The sequence below is a fragment of the Octodon degus genome, unplaced genomic scaffold (assembly GCF_000260255.1).
Source record: "Octodon degus isolate 3935 unplaced genomic scaffold, OctDeg1.0 scaffold00305, whole genome shotgun sequence".
Classification (NCBI taxonomy): Eukaryota; Metazoa; Chordata; class Mammalia; order Rodentia; family Octodontidae; genus Octodon; species Octodon degus.
This window is the reverse complement of record NW_004524881.1, coordinates 691,634-706,958: the sequence shown is the minus strand read 5'-3', so window position 1 is coordinate 706,958 and position 15,325 is coordinate 691,634. Positions and strand designations below refer to the sequence as shown.

Here is a 15,325-nt window from a genome sequence, read left to right as displayed (position 1 = left end):
CTCAACACTGTTACAAAAGCAGCCAACATGGTCAAGAAGTGGGTAGTCAATGCTTCCACCATGAGCAGCCTCCCTCCACCATGTGCTCTTGCTCCTTCTAGGGGGATGCAGAGGGTTATGCTTGGTTGAGTGTGTTAAGATAGAAACAGGGAAAGCTAATAATGAGCTGAAGCCCTGGACTTAGGAATCTGAGGCAGGAAGATCGCTCTGAGCTGAGTTTGAGGCTGGCCTGAACTACATAGCAAGACCTTGTTTCAGAAATTTTTTTTCCCCAGAGATGGTAAACATATGGCCAGCAGGCATCTGAAAAGTTGCTGGACATGGTTAGTCATAATAGGAATGCAAATCGAAGCCATGAGTTGTCACCTCACACCCTTAGGATGACTACTAACAATAGAACAGAAGGTGGCAAATGTTGGAGCACAGAGAAATTGGAACTCTTGCACACTTCATGGGAATGGGAAACGACATGGAGCTTCTTCCAAGTGTTAGAAAATACACTTATCTATAATAAAATTTAGTGTATTTCCTATAGGACCAGCAGTACAGTTAGGTGTGATAGTGCATAACTATAATCCTGGCACTCTGGGACACTTAGGTAGAAAGATAGCAAGTTTTCTACCTGAGTAACCTAGTGAGACCTTCCCTATCTCAAAATAAAAGTTGAAATATTTTAAAAGAGTTGGGGATACAGCTCAGTATGAAGGCTCTGGATTCAAGCCTTTATATCAAAGCTGGGAGAAAAAAAAAAAGCCTAGCAGTTGAAAGCAGGATCTCAGAGATCTCTGTGCACCCATGCTCACAGCAGCAGTATTTGCAGTAGTGAGGAAGTGGCAGCAACCCAGTGCTTGTCCGTGGGCAGCTGTGCAAGTAAAAGACAATGTATGCAGACAGTGGACTATTTTCAGCCTTAAAAAGGGAGGACAGCCTGTGTCAGTACGGTATGGACGAACCTTGGGGTTGTTATGCTAAGTGAACCAAGTCCCAGAAAGACAAATTCTGTGTGTTTCCACTTATATGAGCTACTTCACCTAATCAGATTGATAGAAACATATGAGAATGGTGATTAGTAAAGAGCAAATGGAAGGAGCAATAGGAGTTATTTAGTGGGGGCAGCTTCTGAGTTATAGGATGTAAAACTTTGGGAGCTGTCATTCACAATCATTTGAACATTGTTTTTAATACTGGGGATTAAGCCCAAGGCCTTATGCAAGCTGAGGAAACACTCTGCCACTGAACTCCCCCCAGTCCATGGATATATTTAACACTGCTGACCTGTACTCTTAAAAATTCTAAAGGTGAAATTTTATGTTGTAGCTTTACCACAATAATAATTTTTTTAAAAGTCTTAAAAGAACACATGAGAGGGACTAGGGAGATAGCTTGGTGGTTTAAGAACCTGGCTGGCAAGCACAAGGACCCAGGTTTGATCCCCAGTACTGCATGCCATGCAGGCCTCTGAACCACAGGCACGCCATGCCAGCCACCGAAGCTGGGTATGGTGGTGCATGCCTGTAATCCCAGCACTGGAGAGGCTGAGACAGGAGGGTCACTATGAGTCTGTGCTGTGTAGCGAGACCCTGTACCAAATAAATAAATAAAAATTAAATACATGAGAAAGATGCTCTTACCCAATATGGTACAATCTCAGCACTTGGGAGGCTGAGGCAGAGGATTGCTACAAATTCTAGGACAGCATGGGCTACAAAATGAGATCTGTCTCCAAAAAAAGAAAAAAGGAAAGAAAAAGAAAGTTGTAAAATCCATGCTTAAATGTTAGGATTTCTGTATACTTGGAGCTTTGATCAACAGACTGAGCCTTTTATTGTAAAAGGAGGTTAAACAAAATATTTTTTAACTTTAAAATCTGATGCTTAACTGTATAATAAGACTGTCTCAGAAAAAATAAACTAATCTTCCTAAAAAAATACACTCACCATGGGGGGGGGATACATTCACCATGAAAACCATTCTCAACTATATCTAAGCATTAAACATAAATTTTACCCTCAAAAATATGCAACTTTCTTTCTTTTTTTTTTTTTTTTTTCTTTTCTTTTTTTCGGAACCAGGGATTGAACTCAGGCCCTTGCACATACCAGGGAAGTGCTTATTCCACTGAGCCATCTCCCCGGCCTCAAAAATATGCAACTTTAGTATGGCTCATATAAATTAGAATTAAACATAAATTTAAATTATTTTATGGGCTGGCCAGTGGACTAAAGTACCTGTTTAGGTAGAGCACAGTGGCTGGGGTTTGATCCCCACCAAGCCGTGACATCCCTGGCCCTGTCCCCCATGGTGCACTGAAATGGCGATTGAGACTGAGTGTGGTGGCGCACTCCTGTAATCCTAGAGCTTGGGAGGCTGAAAACAGGAGAATCACTACGAGTCTGACCTACATAGTGAGACCTTGTAGACCCTGTACTAAATATATTTTTTTAAAAAAAGTTTTATTTATTTATTTATTTATATGGTACATGATCTCGCTATGCAGCTCAGACTCATAGGTGATCCTCTTGTCTCAGCCTCCCAGGCTCTGGGATTATAGGTGTGCAGCACCCTGCCCAGTTTCGGTGGCCCGTGTTGCACTTCGAGTTCAGGTGCTGACACAGCATGCAGTACTGGGGATTGAACCCGGTCCTTGCACTTGCCAGGCAGGTGCTTGGACCACTGAGCTATCTCCCCAGGCCCCACAACATAAACTTAAAACAACAAAGTTAGTTAGGCTGGATCGTTAAAGGATAAGCAATGTCATATATTTTAGTGATATCTGCCCTTTTCTAAGAACTTCAGGATACAAGTTCAGGAAATAGCACCTGAATCATCATCAGTAAAGGTTCCTGTTGACTCACATCTTGCAACACGCACAGTTTAAAATAGTTGCTGTCCTTTAGTCTGAAGGCAGCTAGACCAGTGACGGCGAACCTTTAGAAGTTTCACTGATCACAGGCAGCTGCAGCACTCGTGCCATAGGTTCACCACACTGAGCTACACAGAAGAGACACCTTTTGTCCACCTGATACAAACTGTCAGACATTGTACCTTGGGCCTGGTACTGTGGATGCCAGAATGAATGACCTGGGAATGAAGAGCTTCTCAGGATTGCCTGGCTCTGGGCATCCAGCGTCCACCCTAGGAAAGCCGTAAAGAAGTGCAGAACAACTGGGCTTTGATGTGGAGGGGTTGTGTGAACAAAGCTGTCTCGGTAGGAGGGTCTGCAGTGGCAAGTGAGGGGTCGCATCTAAGAGGGAGATGGACCTTCTGCTGAGCCATTTGTGTCTATAAGAAAGAAGAAATAGAGAAGAGCTAATTAGGTTCTTCACAGTCTTTCCATTCCGTATGCTGCACTATCCTCTCCTGGCATGCGGACAGCTTGTGGCAGACCCCGCACTGTTGTTCTGATGTGGAGCCCCCACCACTCCTTCCAGAGACTCAAATCTGTCAGATGAAAAGTGCCATCTGCGCTCCAGATTCCTTGGCAAAGCCAGTCAGAAACTACAGATTCGGAAATTACAGCATTGCTGGTTAAATGACAGCTTTTGCTGGTTATTTTTATCCTCATTAACTCTTGCATCGCAGGCAGGCAGTGCTGCTGTCACTTTTCTTTGTCTTGCCCGCCCCCGCCCCCACAGTAACAAAAGTAATGGGAACTGTTGGATTTTCCTTGGTGCCTAATGGATAGTTGTTTAAATTCTCATGTATCATGTTTGCTTCTTATTGTCAGTCTCCCCGGAAGTAACTGCCTGTTAGCTCCTTTTTAATTTTCATCTTAAGATGAGAAAACACTAGGAAAGCCAAAGTTGTAAAAACCTGCAGGCTCAGCAGCCCAAGCCAGCTCTTGGCATGCAGACCTCACTCACCGGTCACACTGGGAGAGGAAGCGGCAGGGATCATCAGGCAGGCATCATTTGCCCCAGAGCCGGGAGCAAAGAAGTTGACCACTTGTCTCCTTGTGTCTGGAAGCCTGCCTTCAAAACCACCTCATGAGGTGGTAAGGGGGGTTCTGTGTGGCATTTTCCTGTTGGGACCTGTGCTTGCCTGGTACTTTGATTTGCCTGTGGGCACCACGGACATATATTATTCTTCCCTAAGGAAATGCTTTTCTTATCTATATAATGCATTGTAGGCTCAGTGTTTGCCCTTTGTTCAGAGCTGTAACTGACAATCTATACCTTGTTTTAGGTCACTCAGTTGTTCAGAAAGAGACCGAGAAGAAATGCCATCGCTCCTCCAGCATCAGGCCCCTGGTTGGCGCAGCTCGGGCTGCAAAGCACTCTATGGTTCTTCTGTTCTTAGTGACTGTGGGAGGACCCTGGGCCATCAAAGGCCACCCAGCAGAGCATCAGGCCCCAGGCCACCGCTGCCTGGAGTGCAAGGGCACTTCCCAGAGGCCAGGACTGCACTGCTGACCCCGCTTAGCTCCCCTCTGCCTTCGCCTGTTCCCTCTAGCTATGGTGTACAGCTTACATCAGATCAGCCAGCTGGAAGGGACTATCAGGCAGGGCAACAGCCTCTGCCCCCCTATGCCCATGCTGAGACCCAGAGAAGCAATGGGCACCCTCCTGTCCAGCTACCCAGCCCAATCGGCTGTGAGTTCAACAAATCAGAGCATGAGGGAGGAGTAGGAATGCGGAAGAGGGTCTCCCTGGCTCAGAAGCCACCACCTCTTCAGGCAAAGGGGGCCCATGTGGCACAGCAGGACAGCCTTCCTGAGAAAGCCTTATCACCTGAGTTTGCAAACCCAAAGCACTGTCGCAAGCATCTGAGCCTTCCCAGTTCCTGTAGCACTCCAGACTCTGACACTCTGGGGAGGGTCTCCCTTCGAATATCCAAGTCAGGTCTACCAAGTGCCCCTGTGCCTCAGGAGTACGAGGATGAAGTGTTCATGAAGGACTTGCGCCCCAAGGCCACTTCCAGCCCATTTGAAGCTCTTCCTCCACCACCACCTCCACTGAACCAGGAAGTCCCAGTAGATAGCCCGGATGATTTTCCTCTACCTCCTCCCCAAGCTGAATGTGAGGTGCCGCTGGTCACTGATGCTTCCGAGGGCCCGGGCCACAGGTGAGCAAGTGGCTTGGGTTGGGCAGGAAGATGCGGAAGGGAGAGTCTCATGTGTTGGCTTCCCTGGTCCTCCTTTTGGCCACAGAGCCCTGGGGTGGAGACTTTTTAAGTACAGAGTCAGCCCCTGAAGCAGGCAGATCTGTTTTATTCATTTGCCCCAGACAGTAATGATGCTGATGTACACTAAGAACCAAGGAGGAAGGCTGCGAGGATGAAAACCAAAGCCCAGCTGTACATTTCACGGGAACCAAAGAAATAATTCTCCTTTTCCTCAGCTGAGTTCTTAGTGGGGATTGAACTCAGGCCCTTGCACTTGTCAGGCAAGCGCTTACTCTACTGAGCCATCTCCCCGACCCTCCGCAGCTGAATTCCAACTCAGTTAAATAAGACAAAAGGAGATGTGTGAAAGACAAAACTAGCACTTGTATTACTGGTGAAGGTCATGATTTTTAATATCCACTCTGTCTTCCTGTAAGGCAAGTGTTAGCGATCGAATTTAACAGGTTTGCCTGCTTGGCTGTAGGCCATATAAGACATTCAGATATACTAGCCCAAGGCTACCTCTCAGAAAAGGCTGGGCTGCCCAGAGCCACTCCATGTCCATGGGAAGGAGCAAAGAGCAGGGACTAGGAAAACCTCTTGGGAGCCAAAAGAATGGAGAAGCAGCTTTTCCCAGTGTGTAGGTTCTAGGACAGAGGTCTCACATGAATGTATATGCCCTTTGGCTGTGTCCTCTGAACATCAAGAGAGGGTCAGGTCCCACCTGCTTTTCACCTCCACCTGTCAGAATGTTCTGTAATCTAGTAGCAGCGTTCATCAGGATGGGATTCCTACTGCCTGCCTTTACCTTAGGAGGTGGCAGCTCCCAGGCCCACAAGGTGCTTGGGAACCCAGAATGTGAGGAGGGTCCCCTCAGTAGTGATGGGGAATGCTGGCTGCTCCCTTGTGGCCTTTCACCTTCTTCCATTCACCCTCTTATTGACGCTTCCCTTTTACTCTTATTTTGTGTTCCTAGCAGCTCTGGCCAGTTTTCCAGGGTGAACACTGCGAGGGAAAGTCCCGCACATGCTGCAGCACATTGGACAGGCAGTCAGCCGCTGCCTCCCAGACCCCAAACTTCTGTCAGATGTCTGGAGGTCAATAAGCCTATCTCACCCTTCTTCAGGAGTATTCCACCCCAACTGGCAGGGTCTTCTGGTGAGCAGCCAAGCCTGGGGCAACCCTCTCCAGGTCAGCCCCACAGCCTCATCCGTGAGCCACCTGTGGGAACTCAGAAAATCGGCTCTGATCCTCAGAAGACCTCAGAAGATATCAGAACAGAGGCTCTGGCCAAGGAAATTGTGCACCAAGACAGGTCGCTGGCAGACATTTTAGATCCAGACTCCAGACTGAAGACAACTATGGACCTGATGGAAGGTTTGTTTCCCCAAGATACTAACTTGCAGAAGGAAGACAGCACCAAGAGGAAGGCCACGCAGAAGACTGTCAGCCATTCGGCATGTGACAGCAAGTGGTAAGGCCCTGGTAGTGCCCCCAGAGGACTTAGAATGGAATTCCTTCTGTGGGTGAGAAGTTGGATAGTTCCCTACTTGCACAGATCTCTGACCCAAGAGTGACATTCCCTTCAGGGTTAGGGGATGACAGATGCCTGGCAACAGAAATAATAGCAGTAGTAATAATGGTCATTAGTACTTGTCTGTGTTGTATGAATTGTGTGAATTTTTTTATATAAACATTCTTATTTAGTAATCACAAAAACCTTCTGGGGGCCAGAGAGATGGCTCAGTGGAATAAGTGCTTCCCTGGCAAGCATAAGGGCCTGAGTTCAATCCCTGGTTCCGCCAAAAAAAAAAAAAAAAAAAAACCTTTTGAAGCAGCTACCAGGATGTTCTTGCTTTCTACAAAAGCAAAGTGAAGTACAGAAGAATTAAAACCATGCCTAGCCAAAGCCCTAGAACACATGCGTATCCTGGCCCATGACTGCCTGCTTTCCTGGCAGTGACACCGTGCCCGGAACTCTGTGCATGTGCAGTTGCCTATTCCCTTGATGTTGCCCATGCAGAGCCCACCCCCACCCCCAGCTCCCTGAGGAGGAAGAAGGGAGGAGTAGGCAGAAGTGGGAGGTTTGGCCACGGCCAAGGTTGACTGTGTTTGTAAAAATGACAAGAGTCTAGAGAATAGGCTTATTACACTGAAAATGCACCTGTTAAGGTGCATTAAGGTTGGTGTTTGCTCTGATCTGAAAATAATGAGAGCTGTGAGTGGGGTGCATCCTGCTGCTTTCGCTTAGCCCCTGCCCCTGAGCTCCCCAAACCATGTGTTGACAGTTCTCTAAGGCATCCGGAGCCACACCACAGGAGCACTGTGAATAGTTTGTGTTGCCCATTCTTTCAGTTTCTCTTGGGTTGTTGTTGCATGTTCTTCCATATTTCAATTTTTTTAGGACTACAAAAAGAAAGATTTAAAATGGTTTGTATTTTCTTTTAAATTTTCAGTGATAACTATGTGAATTGACAGACTAAAACTCTGCAGTTAATGTCTTCAGACTAAATAAAATAGCATTTCATTCAAACTTGGGCTTGCATTTTAGAAAGTTGTAGGCAATCATAACTAAATTACTACAGGAATACCATGTTTTGTTGGGAAGGGAGATGCAGCACTCGGAAACCATCTGCTAGGTTGCCCAAGGCCGTCCTCATTCCAGACCTTGCAGTCTACTTGAGCATCCCCATCGTTTCCAGGGTTGGAAAACAGATGACATGGGGTGAAGTAACTTATCCAGAGTCAGCCATTCCCAAGCCCCTGTAATGTGCCAGCTCATGCACAGGAGACCACCGAGCTTCTGGGATGTGTTCTGGGTGCTCCATTCAGCCTGCTGTGCACGATCACAGCTCCCTGTAAAAACTATAGTGTCTGACAACTTACTGTAAAAACTATAGTGATTTCAAAGCATATCCTTCATTCAGAAAGCATCACTACCAAGCACATGTGTTCTTTCAGTTGCTATAGAGGTGAAATGGTTCTGTAGATTTGCAGGCAGCTGAGCCTTGCAAAGGATTTCAGCTGAGTGGCCTGCGCCACCTTCTGGAGAAAGTGAGCACCGACAAGTTGGGGTGAAACTTAGCAGCTCACAGTTTCATCAGCTGCTCTGGGACCCCGCTGGTGACCTGTTGGAGACTCTGCTAAGCACAATTGAAGAAACACATGTGTATATATGTGAGGAGTTAGAAGTTTCCACCTTAAGTAAGTCCAGAGAGCAATAGACATAGAAAAGAGTAGAGATAACCAGAGAAGAGGAGGAAATGACCCAGACCCTGGAATTTGTGCAGTGTCGTGGCCCCATGTTGTGGTTTTGAGAAAGGAGCCAGAATCCTTCTTCTGTTTATCACTTACCCTGCAAGAGGTGCGGGGACCAGCTGGAGTCCTGATCCGCACTCCGCCCCCAGGACTGCTGACTGCCTTTATGCATTTCACCACAGGTTCGCCTGACTCCTAGAGCCCTATTCTTCTTATTTGTAAATATTTACTGTTGCTGTAATCACTGGGAAAGAAATGCATTACTGAGTGAGCAGACATCATTTGAAAATTGTGTGGTTACCTTTTGTGTTCCTTGTGGTCAGGAATGAAGACAAGGAAGTGCTGGGCATGTTGGTCAACTGTCCTGCCTACTATAGTGTGTCTGCTGCCAAGGCTGAGCTCCTGAACAAAATCAAGGAAATGCCAGAAGAGGTGAATGAGGAAGAGGAGCAGGTGGATGTCAATGAGAAAAAGGTAATGAATGAAGGGAGTGCCCTTGTTATGCCTTCCCCAGGAAAACAGAGTCTTGGTAACTGGCAGGGCTGCTGGCCCCTCAGGTGAGAGGATAGAAGAAGGCACCTGTCGGTCACATCACTAGCCTGTGCCGCAGCCATCAATAGACTTTGGATTTGCATGTACTTTAAGCAGATTTCTCTTGAATTTCCTGCAGGTAGGCAGGACAGCTAAGCTACTGAAATTTTCATTTTTATAGGTGATAATGGTAAAGCTAACAGGTTTTAAGTAATCTCTTCAAAGTTTTACAGGCCGGACTGGGCCTGGGCCCCTAGCTTCCCAGTCAGCACAGGGATCCCAGCCCTGTTCTCAGCAGCAGACCAGCCAGTGCCAACAGGCTGTGTAATTTTCACTTAGTAACTTATGGTCAGATGAAGACTAGAATATTTCTTTAGGAAAGAAGAGACCACTTGTCAAACTCTTATGAGAGAAAATGACATTATCCTCTATACAGATAGTCCCCATCTGTCTTTGCAGTACCTCAGCAAAGAGCTCGGAAGCTCAGGATCAGAATTTAGTTGTTAGCATTTGGTACTCCTACAGAAATTTTAAATGTCACACATTTTTAAATTGACCGTGCTGCCGGGGTCTTCCCACATACCAGAGAGATCTAAACCTGGCTGTGTCTATAGGGAAGAAAGTCTCTGCCATGACACTTCTTTCATAGACCCAGGTAGACTATTATGTCCACTTCAAGACTTTCCAAATATCTCAGGTATGCGTGCTGCCGAAAGGTGCAGAGAGCTCACTTCTTGCTGACCATGCCATTCACTGAATGGTTTTCATTGGAATTGATTCCAGCACAAACTACAGGACTGTTTCATTTATACTACAGTGTGTTTCCCAAACCCTCTTGGTTATCTGTTGGAATGAAATCACAGCATATGGAGCCTGGGGGGTGGTGGGGGTGGGACAGAAGGGGACTAGAAGCAGCCTAGTTCGTGTCTTCCCCTCCCTCCCACACTCCAGCTTTGTGGGCTCATGGCCACAAAAGCTGACGCAGCCTTTGCTGTAACTCGCTCCTCCCTTTGACATTTCCCCAGCTAAATACCTGCTTCATTGCACACTACCTGCTGCACCCCTCTTAGCACTGTGGAGCACCCCCAACTTCATGGGTCCTGTGATTGGCAGTGGATCGCTTTGCTCCCATTCTAAATATTTACCCCAAAGAGAAAGCTACAAAGACACCACCACTATATGTACCACGTTACTGTGACTCTTTCCCTGAATGTTTACTCGGAGATTCTTGACTTACTTTCTGCATGTCGATGTACCTGCACTGTGGTAGCAGTATAGCAGATTACTCATTGCTTTTTCCCCCAGCTTGATTTTGTTTTAACTAGTTTTTCATTACTTTATTATCAGCCTGTAGCAAAAGTATTTTTAGCCTGAGAATATAAAAGAATATAGGAAGAGACATTCACTAAGCATGTGCTAGCTGCCAGGCCCTGGATCACACACTGTGTCCATGTGGGAGGCCTATGCTCACTAGTGCACCTGGACCCTGTCCTGGGCGGGCTTGAATCTCATATTTATTTCCTCGTAGGAAATATATAATAACATTTGCTAGTCTCTGGCTTTTGTTTTACATAATGCTATTTGATTGATTGATTGATTGATTGATTGATTTATACAATAGGAATGGAATTCAGGACCTTGTACTTGCCAGGCAAGCACTTGTGCTGCTGAACTATATCCCTGGCCCTGTTCTATTCTTCATTTGCACAAAATTCCACTGACACTTGTATTGTCACATTTTATACTAAATCAATCAGAATTAGAAAAGAAAATTAGTGTCACACAGCTAATAGATGGTAAAATCACAATTAACCTTAAATTGCTTTAAGCCCAAAGCCTGTTAAAAATTGCTCCTTCTAGCCCTTGCAACCCTGGGAACTGAGCTAAACTGAGGTTGCCTGTGTATAACTAGCAGTAATCTGAGTTTGAACCTGAAGCAAATTAAAATCTATGTTAAATAAAAAATATTGGGACACTCGTGTCCGTGATTTGAGTCATTCCTAGTGTCTTCAGGTGGTGCAACAGGGCTCAGAAGATTCAAGCCTGCTCAGGACAGGGTCCAGGGGCACTAGAGAGCATAGGCCTCCCACATGGACACAGGGCCTGGCAGCCAGAACATGTATAGTGAATGTCTCAGTGAGTGTGCCCAGGTGGTGGTGCATGTGCAAACTCACAGCTCTTTGGGAGGCTGAGGAGGGAGGATGGCAGGTTCAACCTGGGCTATTCAGCAACCTAGTAAGGCCTTGCCTCAAAATCAAAAGTAAAAAGGGCTGGAAATATATAGCTGAGTAGGAAGGCCTTGGGTTCAGTCCCTGGTACTGCCTAAATAAATAGGCAAATGCTGAATTTTAAAGAACAGATCTCTTATGTTGGATTTTACTATTACCTGAAGGGTAATATGAAATACACTGTATGAGATGAAAATGTGGGGGGTGGGGATTGAGGTTTGAATAGAACTAAGCAAATATCTTGGATTTTCTAGACCCTCACTGTTCTTTATAAAATAGAAGTAATGGTGAATCCTCATGCTTGTGGGGAGACCAGCTAACTAATACAGAGTGATGTGGTATTTACACTTTAAGATGCAAGACCGCATGGCTGTGCTACGCTGTTCTTGCTAGGGTGCTGTTTAAGATAATGCTATATAAAGATGCAGTTTTGGTGCGTCTATTGCCCACCCAGCACGTTCAGATGCGTGTAAGTCAGTTCCTTGTTGCTAACAAAGCTGGATGGCTGTTTTCCTCAGCAGACACCCACGAGGCAAAGGAACTCTGCTTTCTCTCTTCACCCTGAAATGTGCTGCCCACTGTGCCAGCAGAATACTCTTACGTTTCCCTTGGGGTTGATGGGACTCCCCAGGTGGGGAAATAGATGCAAACGGGGTATTGTAGCTCAGGAGGCCCTCAGCAGACACACGTGCTTTGAGTTTCTTCTTCCTTCAGTTCACTCCTCTAAGGCTGCAAGCAACCTGAGGATCCAGGTCAGTGTTTATGTGTAAGATGGTTTGTGAACACTGAAAACCTGCCTTCCACTTTCAGATACATGCTTGGTGTTGGCAGTACCAGCCTGAGGTGGTACTGCAACTGAGGGAGAGGTGCAGTATTTCAGTGCAGACTTGTGGATCTTTTGATAGACATGTGTGCTGTGTGAGGGGAGTGCAGAGGAGCAGGACCAAATCCCAGGGGACGAGTAAGAGAAAAGGCTACCTGGAGGTGGTGAAACCCAAGCTTAGCGTGAAGATATATTAGAGTGACTCAGGATGAGAGGAGAGGGGACAGTGGAAACAGGGACGCACATGGGAAGCCTCAGGCACTAACATGTCCATAGTGTATGGATCATGAGAAAAGATGCTTATATCATATCAACACTTGATGGAAAATACCTGTTCCAAGTTCTATCTACGATGTTTGTTATTCAGACAGATAGTGAGGTTAAGCTCAACTGCCTATTTTTATAGGGTAATAATATCATTAAGCTTCTCTTCTGGAGGGTTAACAACTTAAGTTTGCAGACCAAAAATTAGAGAAAAAGGGCTGCAAGGACAGTCAACATTTTGGCCCTACCTGTCAGTGAGGACTCAGGACATAAGAGAACCTGTACTGTGACATCCTGTAACTCAGTGATGTCCCAAATTTACTGATCAAGGAGATTATGGAGCCACAGAGGAAAGTAATCGATGATGTATAATGTGCCTAAGGAGAGTCACCTAGAGAGAAAACATTCTCTCAGGCTTTCACAGAGAGCAAATTGGTCAGGCAATGGCCGTGACTCGTCCACAGGGCTGACACAAAGAATCTACAGACTGCAGTACAGGGTTTCAGGGTAAATCCTGAGGGGATTTAACTGACCTTGTCAGATACAAAAGTTACATTTCTTGTTATATAGGTCTTGCTTTACCTTGGTCTTAACTATCCAGCAGAAAAGTGTAAAAATGAGGTATAAAAAGTAAAGCCATATTAATATGCTGAGCTGTAAAATGCTGTAGTCAAGAACTTCTGACATTGCCAGTCCTATGGATAACCCACTACTATTATGGACTACTGGACTATATTGGATTATTTTGCTGAATTCATACACCTGCAATATTTAAATGGCAATGGAATACCCATCTCTGACAAAACTAAATAAAAAAAGGGGATATAAATGAAGGACCATTTTTGTATCTGTATATACAAAATAGGACAGATACACAGCTGCTTTCTATTAATATAATGAGAAGAAAAATTTGTACTCATACTATTTGAACAAGATATCATGTCTGCATCTTGTACTAAGCATAACTACTATGAAGACAACAAATGCAATGTATTAATTATTGTAACTGTCCTAACCTGTTTTGAAACTGTCTCATTGCTATTTTTTTTTTCAGTAAAATTAATAAAAAAAGAAAAAAGAGAAAAGATGCTTGAAGTAGTCGACATTTTGGTGTATAACCTTGTGATTAGAAAATAATTATCAAATTTAGAAAACTACTAAAGGTCACAAATGGTAGAAGAGGAAGCTGGAAGAATCCAGAGAGGCCAAAGGTCACAGAGATCAAGTAGGCTTTGTGTGAGATGCAGACACTCCGATTTCATCACGCAGCCATGGAGAACTCTTGGACATTTTGTGTTTGGTTTAATGAGCTACAAGTTTATAAATGCATAATAGAATTTCCATTGGTGCCACTTAATGTATCTGAGTTGGAAACAAATCTTGAACTTCAAATAATGGTGATATTGAAGGCATCTGTTTGATAAAAGTTGAGAATGCATTTTCTTCCTCACTTATTAGCATTTCTAGACATTTGAGTTGCAGCATTAGGGTATTTAGCTCTTCCTGTTCTGTTTTCCTAATGTGTGAGTTCACAGCTATAAATTTCCCTCTAAGAACTGCTTTTATTGCATCCCATAAATTCCGATAAGTTGTGCTTGAATTTTCATTGAATTGTAGATATTATTGAATTTCTTATTTAACTTCATCTTTGACCCATTGGTTGCTGAGGAGGGCCTATGAGCTTTTCTAGTGATATTTTAAAAACAATTCTTGGCCTGTCTTTAGCAAGGTGGTAGTCTGTGGCAGACTCTTCCCTTCAGATAGCCCTTCATCAATTTTGCAAAGTAAGCACCTATTCCCTAATGTTTAATCTTGCTAACAATCTAGGACTGGGGCTATGGCTCAGTGGTAGAACCCTTGCCTAGCATGCACAAGATCCTGGGTCCAATCCCTAGCACCACAAATAATCTAGTATTTCTAGGCATGTCACTCAAAATCAGTGGAAATGAGAGTTTTATTTTATAAATGAATATTTTAAAAATTGATACTAGAGTTTTAAATCAGTTCTAACATTTTCTGCTTAGACATCCTACATAGTAAATAGTATTTTAAGTAAATATTAACTGAGAAACACTCACATGGTCTGAACTTTATTTTTTTATAATTTTTAAAAAAATCTTTTATGTATTTATTTGGTAGAGGGTCTCGCTACGCAGCTCAGACTTGTAGTGATCCTCCTTTCTTAGCTTGTCCAGTGCTGGCATTGCAGGTATGTGCCACCATGCCTGGTTTCAGTGGCCAGTACGGCATGCAGTACTGGAGATCAAACCTGGTCCTTGAGCTTGCCAGGCAGGTGCTTAGACGGCTGAGCTATCTTCCCCAGCTCCGGTATAAGCTTTAGACATTCATAAAAATTACATACAAATTAGTAATTAGAGTTTTCAGGTTTTTGGCCAAAACTTGCCACATCATATCATAAAGAAAAATCCTCCATCCTCCTGCCCCCATCACACTCTGCATCCCCACAAGTCTGTGTGGATCATGAGCTTGGCCTCCCGCTAGTGCTGCTACTCGCTCTCGTCCTTACATCCTTCCAGACTGAAAGTAATCACTTTTGAATTTCTTTCAGAACAGATTTTCTGGTAACAGATTCTACATCTAAGATTAACTTTATTGAACTGTTACTCTGGATGGGTATTTTCATTGGCTGTGGAATTCTGGGTTGTCTGTTTTTTTTTTTTTTTTTCAGATCTTTAAAAAGTTCCACTTTGGCCTTCCTTCCATGGTTTCTATGAGAAATGCATTGTTAAAATGTGTCCCTCCTGCATGCAGTGATTGTTTTCTCAGATTTTTAGCAATTTGGTTTTGATGTATTTGAGTCTGGTTTTCTTGGAATGTATCCTGTTTTGGGTATGCTGGGGTTCTTTTGGTTTTTCCTTTGAGACAGGGTCTCACTGTGTAGTTCAGGTTGGCCTTGAACTCACTATGCAGCCCAGGCTGGGCTTGAACTCAGTGATCCTTCTGCCTCAGCTTCCTGATTGCTGGGATTATAGACATGTGACACAATACCTGGCCATGCTGGACTCTTAATTCTGTAAATTTATCTTTTATTTTATGCCAAAATTGAGGGCATTTTCAGCCATTTTATCTTTATTCTTATACATTAATCTGTCAGCGT

The 15,325-nt window shown here is 44.5% G+C and overlaps 1 protein-coding gene across 4 annotated transcripts in view; it reads left to right on the top strand.

Moving 5' to 3' along the window:
* Positions 1 to 15,325, top strand: part of Shroom3 (shroom family member 3) — a 336,567-nt gene that overhangs the window by 310,759 nt on the left and 10,483 nt on the right. For 3 of the 4 annotated variants that reach the window (XM_023707672.1, XM_023707674.1, XM_023707673.1), the window contains 3 exons: positions 4,186 to 5,064; positions 6,080 to 6,577; positions 8,685 to 8,835. In XM_023707672.1, coding sequence (XP_023563440.1) covers positions 4,186 to 5,064; positions 6,080 to 6,577; positions 8,685 to 8,835 — 1,528 coding nt within the window. The remainder of the gene's footprint in view (positions 1 to 4,185; positions 5,065 to 6,079; positions 6,578 to 8,684; positions 8,836 to 15,325) is intronic. The other variant, XM_004647430.2, reaches the window with a different exon arrangement.